Source organism: Pempheris klunzingeri, chromosome 8 (genome assembly GCF_042242105.1).
Source record: "Pempheris klunzingeri isolate RE-2024b chromosome 8, fPemKlu1.hap1, whole genome shotgun sequence".
Taxonomy (NCBI): Eukaryota; Metazoa; Chordata; class Actinopteri; order Acropomatiformes; family Pempheridae; genus Pempheris; species Pempheris klunzingeri.
In genome coordinates this window covers 5,081,440-5,100,840 of record NC_092019.1, presented here as the reverse complement: position 1 = coordinate 5,100,840, position 19,401 = coordinate 5,081,440, and the positions used below count along the sequence as shown (strand labels likewise).

At 41.9% G+C, this 19,401-nt stretch overlaps 2 protein-coding genes across 4 annotated transcripts; both read right to left on the bottom strand.

Annotated features, from left to right (window-relative positions):
- Nucleotides 1–53: 53 nt before the first annotated feature.
- Nucleotides 54–8,353, bottom strand: LOC139205712 (skin secretory protein xP2-like). Its single transcript, XM_070836002.1, has 4 exons — nt 8,014–8,353; nt 3,750–4,901; nt 1,808–1,873; nt 54–1,516 (listed from the first exon to the last, which is right to left on the bottom strand). The coding sequence occupies exons 1-3, from the start codon at nt 8,099–8,101 to the stop codon at nt 1,812–1,814; spliced, it is 1,302 nt and encodes a 433-aa protein (XP_070692103.1). The 5' UTR covers nt 8,102–8,353; the 3' UTR covers nt 54–1,516; nt 1,808–1,811.
- A 351-nt stretch (nt 8,354–8,704) lies between these two features.
- On the bottom strand, nt 8,705–18,703 carry LOC139205161 (matrilin-2-like). 3 transcript variants are annotated; one of them, XM_070835296.1, is made up of 13 exons: nt 18,558–18,703; nt 16,182–16,326; nt 15,455–16,027; nt 15,222–15,344; nt 14,756–14,878; nt 13,802–13,924; nt 13,452–13,574; nt 12,889–13,011; nt 12,422–12,544; nt 11,085–11,495; nt 10,824–10,976; nt 10,271–10,363; nt 8,705–8,959 (listed from the first exon to the last, which is right to left on the bottom strand). In XM_070835296.1, the coding sequence occupies exons 2-13, from the start codon at nt 16,306–16,308 to the stop codon at nt 8,904–8,906; spliced, it is 2,151 nt and encodes a 716-aa protein (XP_070691397.1). In that variant the 5' UTR covers nt 16,309–16,326; nt 18,558–18,703; the 3' UTR covers nt 8,705–8,903. The 3 variants fall into 3 exon arrangements, with proteins under 3 accessions (XP_070691397.1, XP_070691399.1, XP_070691398.1); XM_070835298.1 differs by lacking the exon at nt 12,889–13,011; XM_070835297.1 differs by lacking the exon at nt 13,452–13,574.
- Nucleotides 18,704–19,401: the final 698 nt, after the last annotated feature.

The window sequence follows — 19,401 nt, the reverse complement described above, 5'->3', positions numbered from 1 at the left end:
CTAAAGCACAGCCCTATTTCATTAAAAAAAAAAAAAAAGAAGCACATTAGTGAGTAAACCTTTATTCTGTACACTAGGTTAGCAGAATCATAGACAAAGCTCAGAAAAAGAATATATTACAGAGAAAGAAACAGATGAAAAAAAGATAATCAGATGTTAAAACAAATTTGTCCCCACAATGTTCATCACATCTTACACAATTAAAATAATCTAAGAACTTTACACTTTTTTTAAACAGTATGTAGAACTAAGGATAACTTAAAAATCATGCCCACTAGTTGATCTCTGACTGTGCTACACATGTATGTAATGCTCTTAAACCAAAACCAACGAGCATATGATTCAGCGCTGTTATGATGCATTCAGAATTAGAGTTGGAAAAACCTTTATTTTCAGGAACAGCTGCGCAAAATGGCTTCAAGGAACGACAAGATGACAGAAGTACATGGATCATCTGCACCCTCAGCCTGGCAATGATTCATTAAGTCATTACTAATCTTTAGAATATGCATCTGGATCATCTGCATGCATGTTTTTCTAACTTACACAAAACAAAAACACCATCACTATTATTGCCTGACAGGAAGAGTACAGATGAAAATTAGCCTTTTTGGTAAACTCTGTCATGTCTTCAGAAATGTTAATATGCACTGTCCCCGTCAAATAAAGTACTAAACTAAACTAAGTAATATTTTATTCTAATTCTTCCATGGAAACCAATTAGGTGGTATGAAGAGTTGTTGTTTTTTTTTTAAAGGAAACGTGGATTTGAATCACAGTAGTGCTTATCAGTGTTACACTGGACACTCTGTTACTCAACATTTAGTACTGTCATTCCTTATTAGAAAGGCTGCAATTTAAAATATGTGTAAACACCAAACAAAATGGGGATTTATGACAGGATTTACACTTCATAAAACCTAAAAATTAAAATCAGTAAAAATGTGATCCTTTAAAATCAGTTTCTTAAGGGTAATAGAAATTAAGCTGGAGGTGTAAACCTGGCCAGTTTTTGTACATCCACCCAGTTTGGTGTTTCGGTCACCTGAAGCTCTTTGCATAATTGTATTCACAGTTGTGTTTGGCTTGTATTCCTTTAGAAGCAGCTTTTTTAAATAGACAAGGATTTTCTTAGAAAGCAACCTTGCCTAGTTCATCACACTGCAGTAAGAGTTCACAGATTTCACAGAATATTGCACCCTCTTGTGTCATCTAACCCGCCCCAAGTGTTTTTGTACCGTTTTCTTTGCATAGGCATGCTTGTAGAGTATGTGGCTCCAGGCACTTTAGGTCTCAGTAGAAAAACCGTGAAAGGTTTATATTTACAAATGTAGGAAAAATCCAGATTTTTCCTAAATAACATGTTATTAAGGCACCATGCATATTAATGTATGTGGTGTACAGTTTGGTGAGCACTGATGAAACAATACTGAAAAAGGAGCGTTTGTTGTTTATCTTCCAGTTGCCTTATAATGGTAGCTTTGGGGGGGTTGTTATTTTGGTGATTCTCTTCTCCCTGAAAGAAGATGAAGAACAGAATGAAGCAATTAAAAAAAACCATCAGACTTCCACCATTCGTATATTCAGTGTTTTAATTACAGTGTGTTTATAAGACTTAAAAGCACCATATAAATAGTATTCAACAATTTGCTATTTTTTACTCCCTCCTGTACTCCACACACCCTGTTTTTACCAAAATGTTTCTGGCCTGTGTCCATTCAGTGGAGCACATGCTCTATGTAAAGTTACCCTGGATGCTGAGTTGATTTGCATTGTGTTAAAATGTGGTTTGTGGTCATGATCTTACCAACTCAGTCCTCCTTTTTGGCTTTCTCACTGTCTGTATCCTGAGAGGCCTCAGCTGCAGACACCACTGTGCACACACACACACACACACACACATTGAGAGGAAATCAATATGTGACATTTTCATTGTATACATGGTGAAGGTACTCTGAGCTTGTTTCACAAATGACTTTACCATCACCAAACTGAACACAGAACTGCTGTCACTATGCGCTACAGAGGAGAAGTGAGGCACAAACATTCCTCCTTGACCACATCTGGCTCTGCTGAACTGGTTTATTAGTGATTTACCTGGCCTTTGCACACTCTCTCACTCACACACACACAATAATGTATAATAATTGGTCTGGCGTGCAAACAGCATAGCCTCCAGAGAGAAAGTCTCATAAAAGTTATGCAATATGTCTTCCACACCAGACCAGTCTTCCACACGTGCTGCCTGGAGGCCTCTGCCCTAAAAGTACATCATGTACTCTGAGAGTTAAGAGTGGGACGTGGGCTGTATTAAAAGCCACGAGCTCTGCCCCTTACATGAGGTGACTGACCACTGGGGGTACTATGCATTTATTGAGTTGATGTGCATAGTACACATTTTGTAATTGGCACACTGATTTTAAAGTGTTTCAGCAGTTATTTCTCTTCCAATAACGTCATTGTTTGTACACAGTGTACACTTTAGGTACCTCGTAGTTTTTAACCACAGAATCACTCTACTTTGTGGTGAGAAGGTGTAAAATTCCACATATGATGGCCAGGCACATACAAACACATACAGTGTCTGTATCTGTCAAGCTTAAGTACTCAGGGAACAAATACATCCTTACAACAGTCCCCAAACTAAACGTTTGCAGTGGCGTGAAAGTGAATGATCTCAGTAGAATCATACAGACAAATCAGAAACACATGATGATGAAATTCTCTTTAAATGAGTCCAGAAAGAGCTTTTACTTCACAAGTTTGCATGATAACTGGAATGCAGTCAGGCTTGTACAGCATTTACATTGTCTTATGTAATTCGAAGCAGCGGAGCATGATTATTCTGTAGTCAGTTCACAATAGGGTACAATGAGTGAGAGCTGCGTGACTGGAGCTGTTGTGCTGACAGCATGCTCCTGCAATAATCGACACACTCAAGACAAGCCTTCACTTCTCAGTCGGGGAGAGTGTGGCTGCTTTCTATTTCTCACACTGTGTTATCTGTTCAGCCCCATGGCCCAACAATATCCTGTTCATCCTGTCAGCTCTATTTAATCACAGGAGAACAGACAGGATCCTATGTGAATGATTGTTTATTACGGAACGGCTGAATGGTTTACTTATAGTTTGGTGTTGCTAACCTTGTGTGTGTTGGATACCTGCTTAGTCTCTAATGGCAGCACCTTTGAGGGTTTGATTGTCTTTGAAGAGAACAAACTTTGGCCATATGTGCAACAAGAGGATGGATTGGCAGGTTTAAGTGATGAACGACCTTTCATTGTTTACCTGGATGTAAACAAAATCTTATCTATGTGCACAGCACAGCATGCTGACACACGCTTAGTGCCTGATGCACTTTTGCATAGATTTCTCAGCTATTTCAGCCGGTGGCAACGCTGCACTGAAAACCCACCGGCCTTCCAGCCTGTCAGAATTTGCCGATTTTGCTCCATCAAGCAGGTTACAAACATGTTCTGATGCCTTAAAGTCAAAGTTAGCATGACAGGTTTGTCAGGAAACTGTTGTGTTTAATCAAGTAAACCACAATACAATACTAATAAAAATCTGCTTTAAATAGATACTAGATGCTGTTGTGGGAATCTATGCATATTTCTATTTTTGTCGAAAGATTACTAAAAAGGGGTAAGAGGGTGATATATGTATTTGACTATACACAGAAAACAATGAAAAATTGCTGGCAAGCTAAGACAGAGAGCAATTTAGAGGTGTTATTCAGAGTTTCATACCTTCAGGTGAAGGCTCGGGGGCTGGTGCTGAGGGTGCTTCAGTGTCTGCTGGGGTGGACTCAACCACAGGAACCTCCGCAGGGGCTGCACTGTCCGCCACAGACTCTGGGGTCACAGTTGCTGCTGGAGCTTCTGGGACTGCTTCTGAAACTGCTGGTGTAGATGCTGGAAGCTTTGCCTCCTGGACCGGCTCAGCGACAGCAGAGTCAGCCTCTGGAGCTGGAGCAGGGGTGGCTTCTGTTTCAGCAGGGGCCACGGGAGGTACTGTTGCTGCCTCAACAGCAGGCTGAGGCTCAGCTTGGGCCTCAACTGCGAGTGGAGGCATCTCTGGAATAGTTGCTGCAGCAAGCTCTGTATCTATTACAGCCTTAAGAGCCTCTGTGGGAGCTGAGGATTCAGCTGGTGCCAAGACTTCAGCTGGTGCTGAAGCCTCACTTGGTACTACACCTTCACCTGGGGCTGCAGCTTCATCTGGGGCTACAGCCTCACTTGATGCTGGTTCTGAAGCTTCACCTGGTTCTGCTGAAGCAGTAACTGGTGCAGCATTGTCAGTTGGAGCCTCTGCCTCCACAGGAGCGGCCACTTCAGCAGGAGCCTCGGCCACTACAGCTGCGGCCTCTTCCACAACCACTGGGGCCTCTGCCTGCTCAGATACTACAGGTTCAACAGCAGGGGGGGCAACTTCAGGAGCGGCCTCAGCTGGTGCAGCCGTCACCTCCTCAACAACAGCAGGGGGCTCTGCCTCTACAGATGCAACAGATTCAACAGCAGGGGCCTCCTCTGTAGCCTCAACAAGAGCTTTTACCTCAGGAGCAGCCTCAGCCGCAACAGTTTCTACAGGAGCAGCTTCCTCCACCGGTGGTAGCACCTCCACCGCTACAGCAGCAGCCTCAGGTTCAGTAGCAGCTTCAGCTGGAGCAGCGGCCTCTGGGGGTGGCTTTGCAGGAGCAACAGGTTCTGGTTGAGGCTCAGGAGCAGCCAGGAGGTCCTCTCCAGAGCCAAGATCTTCTTGGGCCTCCAGGGCAACTAACACGGCCTCCGCCTCTTCATCGGCTCCCGGTTGAACATCGTCTGGTAAGGCAGTCTGCACAGGCAACTGCATCTGGTCCTCAATGGTCTGCGCATCTTCTGCGATGATACCATTTCTAACTGCTGTTGATAAAGGGATGACAGAAGAGAAGCTTGATTAGGATTTACAACTGGCAGGCATGTGGCAGCTAGTGATGCCCTGTTAATCTGTAACACTGACTACATGACAACATTACAACAAAAAAGCTGTCAAGAACATTCCTCATTCGGTTGAGCTTGGTTGGGGTGCTTGAGCTAAACTACGAAGTGAATGGTTTTGTTAATAAATAACCACATTCATCATGACAACATTCTTAATAATGTTTCCTAAAATGCATCCCGACACATTCAGCCATTCAAGAATCAGGGTGCTATGTTTGTTCCTGTATGTTCTTTTATATTTATTTACTTTTAGTAAATAAATGCATTCATTTCTAAACTGTCTTCAACATGAACATCTGCAAAACACCTGTTTCATTTAGAGATCAGCAGAGTGAATTATTACATAAACCTTATAATGAGCAATATATTTTTATGTGCACGGAGGCAATAATTTACAGATGTAAATTACTTTAACTCGTCTTTCACCAAACACATTAAATTGAAACCATAAATACAGGGAAAAAACAGGAGCTTAACTCATCAACAGAAGGCAGGAAATAGGAAATAAGGTAATAAGGCTCTCAGAATGCGTGCTGGAGAGAACATCCTTTCATTTCCGTAGTTGAAAACATGATTCATTGAAGTCTGTTTGCTAAAGTCCTGAGGACACATAAGTTACTCTCAGAGGAAATAAAACCCACGTGGCGATGGCTTTGCTTGCCTTTGGAGAGACACCCATCTCGCTCCCTAAGCTCAGCCCTAAAAACTGTGGGTGTGAACAAGCCATTGGCCCACAGGTGAAAATACAGCAGATGAAGAACAATAGCCGGCTGAGGTACTAAAACTCAAATGTCAGAAAGTGCAACACGCATCTCAGTTACATGAATCACAACAGCCTAACAGAAGCTTTTGAGGTGTCTTTTATCAGTTTGTCTCAATAGTATTTCCCAGCTAACTGACTGGACAAACCAGATGGGTTCAGATAGCTGAATGGGTGGATAGTTTAGCCGCTGCAGCTTCCTGATTTTATTTGTCTGTCAGAAGTGGTAAAAAGAGCTGAGAGTGATGGGTGGAAGGGAATGTGACGGCCTGGCAGCTCCAGTGAAAATGAGCCAGTGGAAGAGGACCTAAGCTGCAAAGGAGTTTATGTGAAGTGAAATATTCCTAATGATATCACATTTGAGCTCAGAGTGTAGATTGTAAACACAGAGACTTTTAGACAAGTTTTTATGACTTTTAAATCCCTATAATCATTTTTGACTTAACATGCTTTCCTTCGATAGAAACATGTTCTCCATCAGTCTAAAGTTCTTTAAGTCGAGATCCACCTCACACACAAACTATCACAGAGGGAACAAAACTGTTGTCTACAAATGAGTGGTGAAAAGTGTGAATGTCTGTTTGGGTCGAGACAGAGCTAGCCTCTCCAGGCGTGGATGACTCGTGTGTCAACATGATTTAGCAGCCAGAGATGACAGAGATCCCAGTCAAAACAGTGCCATGGCTGGCCAAGAGCACGGAGGGGAGGGAGGGGGACAGACAGGGAGGCCCGGACAGGGGATGGGACCACTGGTGGCTTGGATGGCATACAGCTGGTTTGTTAGACAGGCTGTACACTGTATGATTTAACCCTCCACCCATTCAGCCACATTTAGAGAAGCCTGCCTGGGCAAAGAGCACAATAAGTGGTTTTCTTGTTGGGGTGATGTAAGAGCCTGGAAAGGGAACCAAGCTTCTCCAGGTGACCATAGCTGGTTGGCTGGAGGGACAATGCCCTGACACAAACATCACACAGTGACATAGTGGAAGAGGGAAATGCTGTACATGAACACAGAGGATCTATGCCAACTGTAAGAAGTACATAACACTTGTTGGAGCTTTCTCACTTTCTTTCCTCAGAAAATATAAGCCACTCTTGTCCTTATTCAAATCACTTGAGCAATCATTACCCACAAAGGAACACATACCAACAAGGGCAGTAACTGTCATGTTGTGTGTATGTGGGAACATACTGTACATGCAGCCGTGCCTGGCATGACATATAACCATGTTCCAGTGGGCTGGACCGATGAATTGACAATCATGGTCTGTGTCAGGCCTCTTGGTGGGCGTCTGCACAGGCTTGACCATCGTGAGTCCATATGCAAAACCCAGCAAAACAATCACCCGCAGATCATGGCTACATGCTTAGATACAACGCTGTTTAAGAGCTGGGCGTCTCTGTCCCATGCAGAGGAATTTCAGGGTAGAGAAGACATGTGGGTTCTCACAAAAGGGTATCAATTTCCAAGCCCCTCCTCTTTGTCTTCTGCAGTCCTGCATTCCTGGAGCGAATTTCAAACACTCCTTATCACGAGTACAAGGAGTGACAAACTGTTTGACTTTGGAAGCAAGAAGAGGATGCACACTAGCATTTGGATCACATTGGTTGGACTTTGCAGAGAGATAACTCTTTTGTGTGCGTGAAAAATATCTGAAGTCACAGCTCAGACTATTGTACTTATTGTAACTGCACAGTGGCAGAAAACAGGTTGGGTTTCAACTCTTGCCTCAGGCTTCAGAATGACTGCTAAACACTCCCAGCTGGATTTCACACACTGCTACTGAAGGAATTGTATGCAAGTCCAAGCAAAGTTCTACCTATCTCTGTTCATCTGTATCTAAATGCCTGAATAGCCTTATGGAATGAGGTGGAGAATCAAACATGATAAGTCCTCTCCTTCTTAGCTCTCATTTCATAAATAAATCATTCACTGCAGTTTACAGTTTTTGTCATAACTCTTTCAGTGGACATCAAGCTAGAGATGACGGACTAAAAATAAAAGCAAACCACTTCTGAGAAAATGGGTTAACATGAATAATTCTCTCCATGGAAGTGCTGTAGTATACTCTGCAGCAGGGTAGAGTGAGAAAGCACACGGTGTACCAGACCAGCAGTCACACACCCCTCAGGAAGACTTGCTCCAATGAAAGGAACTTAGAGCAAATACTGTACATATCTTTAAAAAAAAAGTCACATTTCATGCTCACCAATTACAAAAACACACAATTGAGACTTTTAAACTAGAATTCTACATAGGTGAACACTACTTACCCACTGTATCTCCATTGCTCTCCTCTGGCTTTGTACCTGGTTTTTTCTCTTGATCAACAGTCTGAGCACTGGATGAGGAGCAACCCATGTTTGGAAAAATGAGCTGAACTGAGCTGAGTAAAAAAAAAACTTGGAGCCTATTACAGAAGCAAAGACAAGTCCTGCTGCTCTCTGTTAGCAAAGACAGAGGCTGTCTGGCAGTGAAAACATGGACAGCTAAAGCTCTTCAGTTCCTAAGAGTGGCTGGGCACCATTATCTCCCCTAGTCTCTTTGTGTGTTTATGCATGGCCTGCTGCCCTCTTGCCCCAGATCTGTTGTGGGAGAATGCAGCTAAGCAGTGCAGGCACTACTGCTGAATGTTTCCTGACCGCCTCCTGCTCACAGTCACAGTATTCATACAGGAGGAGGAGGCAAACATGTGCTTGAAGTGAGTATCCTCCCCTTTCTAGGAGTGTCCCATCTGGAGGAGATCCACCACCTGGTGGTAATGTTTAGGGTAGCACATGTACAATGTATGCATTTCCTACAGAGTGGATCTATTTTTGTGTTGTTTCTGAGTCATTGAACAGCCTTCATTCATTTTGTTGTAGTAAAAACCACAGATGATTGTTTAAATATTTTCTACAATGATCATGAAGCCCAATGCAAACAACCCCCAAATTTTGAAGTGTAAAATGTTTATATCTCAGTTTACTGTACAAAGTTATTAATTTGATTTGGCATTACATAACAAAGAACATTACAGACAAAATACATTGTAAATACAAAAAAGTGTATAAATAGCTTCAGTAGAAACCAATGCATTTGCTAATGTTTCAGCGGAGCTTGTAGAGCAGGATCATGAATGCTACGCTGCAGGTTAGAGGAGGGATGGTCCAGTCTCGGCCTTTCATTTGTGCACAAGTTGATTCTCGAGTGTCTCCAGCTTCTTTGTCATGGCTTCGAGTAGGCATGTTAAGGAGAGAAGTAGACGCAAATAACACCACAACCTACCAAGTTTGGAAATCTTGAAGAGAATTTACATTTTAATAACCTCATGTTTTTAAAAAAGTGTGTAAAAATGTGTATATATGTTCAAAGGCTCACTCACACCTCTGTTGCTGCATAGGTTGAGGTGTTCCCAAACCACTGAGTTTAACCTAACCATTTATCATTGGTGATTTAAACCATATTTCATCAAATAAATAAACAGCTCGCACACGGCTGGGCTCCAGTGCCCCCTTATTTATCACACCTTATTTATTTGGTGTAATAAATATGGGGACAGTGGAGCCCTGCAGTGTGCGAGCTGTTTAAACCATACATCACACTGACTCCTGTCCTATTTGATACCCCTTAGCTGATGTGGCATTTCTCCAGCAAAACAGAGCGCTTCATCGTCAGGGAGAGCAAACTCATCAGAATGCATAGGGGAGCTCAAACCTTAAGCTATAACCTCATACGGAGCATGCTATTTAAATTATACATAGCAAAGTAATAAATAAATAATATGAATACAACATACTCACGCTATAGTTCATGTATGAATAATATTATCCCTTCACTTTAATATAATACACATGTTCCTCTCTGCCCTCCTTAAGCTTTCCTCTTTGAGTTATCTGAGTTATCTCAGTATATTCACGGATAATGTCTTTAGCTCAATGCACGTTTTGAGCCAAGAAGCAATAAAGAATTCATGTTTGAGTTAAAGTAATAAATAATAAAACAATAAAATCATTAAATCATCTTTTGTGCCTAGCTTGCTTGGTCCCTCACAACATGTATCAGGATTTAAGACCTTCTTTTTGGCACATTTGCTTCTAAAATCAGAAATCAAAAACACATGATGCTATTTAACAGTGTTTGACCCCTCTTCAATCTATAGTAGCTCCACTGAAAGGTTTCCCTTTGCCAACATGTTATAGGACCTAATAATCCATAGTTACATATTTGATATTCCAGTGTTCAAGGTTTAAAACACCTCAACACAGTGCACAACTGACACATTTAGTATATTTGCCCTCATCCACTCACTTGGTCACTAACAAATGTTGTACAGTGTGGGATGGGAATGCATCCCTGGAGGCAAATGCCCAGACTGAAAACTGTAATCACACAAAGTCTGTACATAATATATTCTTCAACTGATCCTGAACAGTTAAACACAGTGTTTGTAGGATTCTTTGACAAGGGAGCCTCTGCCCAAGGTTACAGAAAAACATACTTTGTGTTAGTGTAGCTGTGGAGTGGACAGTTATTTAGAAAAAAGGATATTATTCTGCACCAGGCTCTTCAGCTTCTCAGTGACCTGGTTTTGAAACATTAGCACGTTCTCACACTGGCACATGTTTTCATCAGATGGTTTGTCTGTGGGGAAAGATCAAATAAGATGAGAACATCTCTCTGCCCATGGATCTGTTTATTTTTTCCGTTATGCTACCCCTCTCCTCAACCCTGTCTCATCTAATCTTCCCCTGCAGGTTTCCCTTCCTGTCTCTGCCTGTAGAGAATGTAGTAGAGGTGGGTGGGATTCAGAGAGGAGTGCACGATTACAGAGCAAAAACATCGGGTGAGAACTAAACAGCATTGCTGCTGTCTAAATAAATGTATGGAGTTGCTCCAATCAGTGATCCTCATAGCAGCAGCAGGGGGCAGTGATGCATTGTTTTAATGGAGGAAGAAAATGGCCTGCAGGATTGGGATTTAGATGAAATAACACAGAACGGTTGTATTAGTATTCTGACTGAGATCTTAACTACAAGCCCCGAAACACAGTTTTGTTTTGTGAGTGTAGCTTCTTTTGACTATTTCTCGCAGTGTGAAGTACCTTTACATATCCTGGACTTGAGCTTCTTTGTGATTTCTCCCATGCTCTCAAAATCTTCAGCGTAATAAAGGTGCTTCTCATCAGGCTCTGACGCGATTTCTCTCAGCTCCTGTTCAATGGCTTTGCCAACACCCAAAGCATATATCGTGACCCCTGAAAGCGACAGAAAACAGAATATTCACATGAAACTCCTGTCAGGAAGAACGTAGTTTGATTAAACACTGTAGTGCATCTAAATGGCGAGACAAGACAGTAAGTTACCAGAGTTTTTTGCTTTATCGGCCCATTCGGACACATCATCCTGTGACCTTCCATCAGTGAACACAATGCAGACATGTGGGATGTTGGACCTGGCTCCTTCTTTAGCTGAGAAGCTGAACTCAAACATGTGACGTAAGGCCGAGCCCGTCATGGAGCCTCTCCCCATGTACTGCATCCGGGTCACAGCCTGTTTGATGCCCTGAGCTGTGGTGTACTGGCCCAGGGTGAACTCTGTGCGCACTTTGGTGGAGTACTGAAGAAGGGCAACATGTGTGCCCCGTCTGGAAATGTCCAACGAGTCCACAATGCTGTTCACAAACTGCTTGACGAGCTGGAAGTTGGCAGGGCCCAGACTCTTAGAGCCATCGATTACAAAAACCAGATCCATGACTCCATCGCCACACTCTGACTCTGGCAGAAACAAGCACATCACATTCATGTTTCATGTTTTTCTACTTAGAGTGTCTATAACAAAGAAATGCGAGGTCATACTTTTGCATCTCTTCCCATCTTCAGCCAACATAAATCCCTCAAAACATCTGCAGATGTAGGAGTCGGTGGTGCTGACACACTGATGTTCACAGCCGTGGTCTACTGTCTGACACAGATCCAGACCTGCGGGTTCAATTACACAGAAACAAGGATTGTTATCATGTTGATGTGGCAGATTTAAGCGTCCAAACTATCTTTTACTTATATGATATATTGTGAAAGCCACTAACTTGCTAAAGTCATTAAAATTACAGTTGGTTGTAATGGACATTTATATTCTTAATTGTTATTGTAACTGTAATCCTGCTGTGTCCATCATCAGCATCATTAACACCAACTAATAATTATCTGAAGACATGCTGCATGATGCTAAACATAAACAGAGAATATCCCCTTAATCTGGGGGGGACGGGAAAATTGAATTTTTGGTGAGTGCTGGGATTAACGCTGACCTCACAACTGGTTCAAAATTCATCCAAAATGATGTAACATGTAAATACTGCAGGAGGGGACAGAAACAGTGGCAGCAAAACATGGTGGTGGAAGATTATAGAATGAATTCTGCTCACTTTGCCTCACAAAAAAAATCAATGTGTGTCTTTTTTATTTTGAAAAACGTGTGATGGAAACTACATTAAAGTCATGAAATTAAAATGTGAAAAATATGAATCCCAAGCTTCCACACTGAATCGCTCACAACAGAAAAAGGACTCACAGCTAGAAAACTTTTCCTGAGGTGCTTCTATTCTGTGGTAATTAATCAAATCACTGTGTGAACATCCACATCATGACAGTTTGGCCGCAGTTCACTAAATCCCTCAAACAATTAATGAGTTTGGACTCACTTTGACATGTTTTCCCATCAGGTCGGAGAGCGAATCCGTCTCTGCATTTACACACACATGAATCTTCTGTATTCATAAACTCCTGTTCACAGCCGTGCTTTCCATCGGCACAGTGGTCTTTCTCTGTTCATCAGTACAGACAGGATAAGGGAGTGGTTACTGGGAAAATGAAATAACTCTTAAGTGCTGTTCTTAAGCCTGACCCACTGATGGTATTTATCACCAGCGGTGGTTACAGTAAACGTATCATTTCCTCTTGAGCAGCAGAGGTCATGTTGGACTGTTGGGCTCAACCTCAAAGGCAAATTGTTCAGACAATCCTGTAGCACTAATGAAAAACAGGTTGGAGGACATCTACGATAGTTATTAATGTTTACAGCATAAACACATCAGTTAAAACAATAACTTAAAATGTCTTCTTTGCTTCTTTATTAAAATAAGAACAATAAGAAGAAACGGACACTTACTCTTGCATGTTTTCCCGTCAGGTCTGAGTGTGTAGCCTTTCCTGCATTTACACACACAGGAGTCCTCTGTGTTCATAAACTCCTGCTCACAGCCATGTTTTCCATCAGCACAGTGATCGATCTCTGCAGGAAATAGTCAGATTATCAGAACAGGCAGGATTATGGGCTGATTACCTCCTGTGTCATCTCTGACACAGCGTTAAACATGTTCTGCTTCTTTCAGTGGTTTGACAGCTAAACTTAGAAACAAACTGCAGGTGATACCAATTAATATTATTCAGTATTTATTAAATGCATTCCCTTGAACTCATGCTGGTAGTGATGAATTCAGAGGGGCAGGACTGCTGCCAGTACAGTTCTATGTTTAAATGCATGTCTTCTTTGTCTTCTAACATCTTGGGACCACAACAAAGATTTTCATTTGTGCATTAGAAATATCAAAAGCTCATGGACACATTATGTCACATTTACTGAGGACTTGTTCCTTTCATGTATTTTTCACATTGTTCCACTGCAGCGGTGAGCAAAAGCAGAGGAAATTGAACTAAGAAACGGACACTTACTCTTGCATGTTTTTCCATCAGGCCTGAGTGTGAAGCCTTTCCTGCATTTACACACACAGGAGTCTTCTGTGTTCATAAACTCCTGCTCACACCCGTGAGCGCCATCAGCACAGCGATCGATCCCTGTCAAACAGTCAAAACTGGGACTGAAGCATTGGTAACACTACTCAAAAATTACTAATAAGATACTAAGATACTTATCAGCATGTGCGGCAACTTAAAGAAAGCCAAATGTAGCCTGAAATGATTTTAGTATTTGATCTTAGCATGTTGCTATAAAGTGACTGTACTTAGATTTTACTGCTAACTAAAATCCAAACTAACTAACAGCAGTAGATAGAATCACTTACTGCTGCAGGTCTTGCCATCCAGATTGAGGACGTAGCCCTTCTTACACCTGCAGATGTAGGACTCAGGAATGCTGACACAGTTGTGCTCACAGCCGTGGTTCCCCAGGTCACAGTAGTCTATTTCTGAGGAGATGAATCTCTTATTAATGCAGCAGTACTTCTCTTCATACTACAGTGCTACTAGAATATACCGTATGTAGGTAGCACACAAGAGCAAAGCACACTCAATTATATGAACACATTTTGACACAAGACAAAACTATAATTCATTCCTCCAAAACCACTCCCAAAGAGACTCTGGGAAAGGTGTAGATCTGTGAACCCAAGACAGGAAAGATCAAAAAGTCATTCTTGTTTTGATGATACTATGACACCCTGGATACACCTTCACATTTCAGCAGCTGCTCTGGTGATTGCAAAAGCACACTTCCTCCAGGAAATCTCTCCCACTAACTTTCTGTTAACATCCACCAAAGGACCGAAAGGGACATTTTCCAACAGTGGGTGGAGGGACAACGTGAATAGAAAGAATGCTGGCTCTCATTCAGACAGGAGGTCCACCAAAGTTACAGTGCACCTTGTTTTTGGTTCTGTATACTTTGTACTTCTGGTGATTTAAGCCACATGACTGACTGATGGACTGTGTTTGAGGACTTTGATTCTTTCATTACGTTTATGTTTTTATGTTGTTCGTGATGTGTGTGTTCTCAAAAATTTAAAATTCTCATTTGGACTGGTTCAAGGTATTAAATAAAGGAGCTGAAAAAAGGAGCTGGAACATGTGTGTATTCAACTGGGCAACATTTTTCTTAAGTTTAGTGAAGGTCATTGCTGTAGAAACAAAATCTATCAAAATGTAGTTTAAAAAAAAGATGAAGTGAGAAGGTTAAGGACACAAGTGATGAAGAAGGAAACCAAGAGTCCCTGCTAAAGTGAGAAACGTATTATTATTACTGTTGCATGTCTTCAGGTCTATGTTGAGTTGATATCCTGGGCGGCAGCGGCACTCATAGCCATCAGGTAGGTTAGCACAGATGTGTTCACAGCCATGGTCCACCACTGCACACATATCCTCAGCTACAGAGTGACAACATGAAGAGAAATCCAACTGTTATCTACAGTCAAGCTTGCAGACCTATAATGACAATGACAATCCAATATTCACTCTTTTTTTTACCTCTATTTTGGTCTCCACCAACTGAGGAAGGAAATATTTGGCTCTTGAGCTGTTAAATGCTCCACTATGTCCACCTAATTAACACCTAGTTGCTAGTTATTTTTCTGTCGGCAGTTTGGTGCTGGAAAGGAGGTGGATTTTTAGTGTTTTTGTTTTATCTGAAAACAGCTAAATGACACTGATGAGAGCAATCTGAACGAACCAAAGCAGAAAAAATAGATCAGAGAGAAGCAGTCCCTTCACCTTTACATGTTTTGCCATCTGGGTTGAGAGTGAAGCCTTTCCTACACTTGCACCTGTATGAGGCAGGGCTGCTCACACAAATGTGCTGGCACTGATGGTCCACCACTTCACACATCTCTGAAACTGAGAGCACATGCATGCACACACACCAACACTTACACTCCAACGAAAGGCAAACACATACAAAACAGAGAAGAGACATTAGAGTGAAAAAAATAGCTGGGATTCATTACCTCCACACAGTTTGGACTGGAACACCGAGATGAGGGTTTCTATCTGGCTAAAGTTGGCCACTAGGTGCACGTGCTCAGAGTGTGGCTCACTCCCGATGGCCTTCAGAGTGTTCATATCCACCCTGCCCACTCCAATAGCAAATATCTGGATACCGGTCTGCCTAGCCTGAGCCGCAACCTCCTCCACTGTGTCCTGAGGCCGGCCGTCAGTCACAATCATAGCGATTCTTGGGATGTGCATGTCTGCTGGTCGAGCTCCCTCTTCCTCCGTGAGGGATCTCTCCATGGTGTACTGGATGGCCAGACCAGTCATTGTTCCTGTGGCAAGGTGCTCCATGCTCCTTACCGCCTGCTCCACCTCAGCCTTGGTGGTGTAGGTGTTGAGGGAGAACTCGGGCTGGACCACGCTGCCATATTGAAGCAGACCGACCCGAGTAGCGCTGGGGCCGATCTCGAGGAACTGAAGCAGGTTGATGATGAAGGTCTTGACCTTCTCGTAGTCATTGGGTCGGATGCTCCGAGAGCTGTCGATGACAAAGACGAAATCCAGAGGGATGGCTTTGCAAGGGTTCTCTGCAATCACAGACATGGAGGACATTTGTGATCAGGGAACCAAGTACTGCAAAGTCACAGCAGTTTTTTTTTTATTTTTACTTAGTATCTTAGATAGAAAGAGACAAAAGTCAAGATATAAAAAGCACATTTTGGTCACCAGCTGATCACTTACCCACTGGTTTGGTTTGGACAGTAGTCTCATTTCGCCCTCTGGCTGCCACGGGTCTGGGACGCCTTTTGTCCAGTCGAACTGCGTTACAGCACAACAGGCAGAAAAGGCCGAAAGCCAAGGACCTCATTCTGATAAGAGATGACAACTGCAGCATTTGGAGAGAGAGAACAGCACAAGATAAGAGTTCAGAGCAGAGTTCGTGGCCTGCATGAAAGAGTAAATTCAAGAGAGAGGCAAGAAGACAAGAAGAAAAATGTCCAAAATAAAATTCAATCTGCATCTGGATACAAATCTGCATATAAATATGCACAGTGCAAAGAATCCTCTTAACGGGCTGGTTTTTGGAGAACACTGCAAGCCTGTATGGGAATCTTAGGGTTTTGTGCAGGGATTAATTGTGCACAATTTAATGTCAGTCAGACTAATAACCAATGATTTATGGCATAAAAATCACCACATAATTGTGAAATTGCATCAGATTTTGCAGGACTGCTTAACTAGGCTAGTTAAGGTTCAGGCAGTCAAAGGCTGCATCCATAAAAGCACATCAAAAATGTAATGAAAAGCCTTTTTCTGGGCTAATCAAAATATTTTTTGTTCCAAATTTTGTTCCAAGTTTTCAGGGCCTTTTACATGGAAAATGTGCTTTTTATGTATTTTACTTTGTACTTTTACTTCTGTGCCTCGTGGTTCAAGGTACAGGATGTTACATATCCTCATCCTGGCGCTATTAACAGCAAAACCAAACAGATCTTCCTATGGCTTTTACGTTACATCAGATTTCACTGAAATATGTTCATTGTTTTTTGAGATTTGCTGCTAACTAGGAGGCAAACAACCAACCGTACAGGACTGAAAGCATGACCTCCTTAAGTGTAAGAAACAAATATAGTCTGTATATGGCATTTTAGTTAATGATGAGGAGGGATATAAATAGGGAGAACTTTCACCTCCTGCATATTTGACCTCCTCAGCTTCAGATTTCACATTTTAGCATGTATAGATGTAATCCACACTGGATTGCACAGGTTTTGTAGAGCCACAGGAAAAAAAGCATATTTCAAATGACATAGACATTAAATATATTTACTTTATCAGTTCATGGCAGCATTTTATTTTGGGTTCTGTTCCTAAACGAGTGTGGGCTACACATGAGCGTCAAGTTTTCCCATCTGCCATCATATGAAGTCGACAAAACTCCATATGAAGGAGTTTTTGGGTGTTTTTCTGCATAGGTGGTTTAAAGTGATTTAAGAGAGGCTGAAAAGTACCACAGACTGTTTCTCTATCCAGTCCCCAGGAGAGCTATTCATTACCTGTCATATTCAGACTGCAGGCACCACCGCTGTCTGAAACACGTCCGTGATCGATGTAGAAATAGTAATATATCCACATTCAGAAACACATTGATATGGCATCGGTCACATAGGACAAATCCTGGTTCTAAGGAGCATGTAAGCTGCTGGAGTTTCAGGATTTCTTAATGGAGTTATGAGCAGCCTTCTCAGCTCTGTTCAGGGTGATGACACTGACTCAGAGCTCAGCCTGTTTGCAGCTCAGGCCGATGAGCAGCCCCACGCAGGCATGTATATGGTAGCAAGCGACCTGAGGCCTGCAGGGGTCACATATCCATGTTGCATCCCACACGGAGCTGTCGACCTCTGACCTCGCATCTGATGTCTCTCTGCAACATGTCTGACAGAGTTTTCTTCATCATGCATTCAGCATAACAATGTGAAATCTATTTAAGTCTTAAACCTCCATACTGTGATTCAGTACCAGGTTTAAATGTCTTCTCTCTCTCTCTCTGTCCTTCAATGTTATGTGTCAGCAGATGCAGCATACATACATACATACATACATACATACATACATACATACATACATACATACATACATACATACATACATACATACATACATACATACATGCAGACACATCAGTGGCAAACAAAGCATGGAAATATAATTATTTACACATGAATTATTAGGGTGCTGTGGTAAACTGTGGATGGGTTGCGTCACAGAGCAATCCCTCTCACATTTCCTCATGAATGAAAGCCAAGGCTGCATGTTTACTATGAAACACAAAAACAGCACGAACCCAACAGTATTTCATGGGCCCTGATGTCTGTTTTGCACATTCCCTATCTTTGATGGCTTTTCATGATGCCGGTGATGGAAACTAAGATGCTATCCAACCTTGATCTGAAGTAAAAACACAGAATACAGGTGGCAACTGGTGATTCTACTTTTTAACATGTTTTTTACAAAATTATTGGTTTTTCTAAAAAAAAAAAAAAAGAAATCCAGGTATGGTAGTAGCGCCTGGAGATCTCCAACAACTAAACATACTCATGCTATCAGAAAACTTACCTTGTAATCAAAACCAACAACTCCTACAATCAGAGTTTCTCAATAAATCCCAATGATGAGTCAGAAGTTCCAGTGGGAAGAAACAGTCAATCTAGTCGCTCCAGACTATTAAACATGCATATATCCCAGCTCTCTGTCGTTTTCTATCTGTCCAGACTCTTGAGCTGCTCGGCCCCTTACTCCATCCACTCTCTGTTTCTCTGTTTACTCCCCCTCTGACTCCACATGGAGACGCCTCCTGTTCAGCTCAGTGTGTTAATACAACAGTAACTCTGAGGATACTTTTGCTAACATATCCAGGACTTTACTGCTCTAGTACATGTAGCTTTTGTTTTCTTTGTTCCCCATTCGACTTTGCACCAAAAAAAACGGAATACAATTTCTTTTTTTTTACATAGCGCAGAGACTTAAATATGATTTAAACATAATCTGTTCTTATTTCTACATGTTGAAAGCAATGAGTGATTAAAAAAAACAGAGTAAGCTCTTATAAAGCTGCACCGTCAGAGGTTTGAGATGTTTTAAGTCTTTCCTCCTGAGAAAATACAGTTCATTTATATTATCCTGCAGTCTAACAGGTCATAGCCACTGTGAAAGAGGTGTATTGTAATTTTACAAGTGATGCTTGGATGAACTCTCCATATCCTCATTTGAGCAGCTGTTTATGGAAAGACCTGGTAAGTAGACTCATCATAATTCCAACCACTCTGGGGGTACCTGAATGCTACACAATGAGCACTTTTATACAAAGTCACCTCTTAGTTATATTTTCCAGGGGCACATCTGCCCTTCAGGCTAAATATAGCGTCTGTGTCAATAAAATCAGAAACAAATTTCTTTTTAA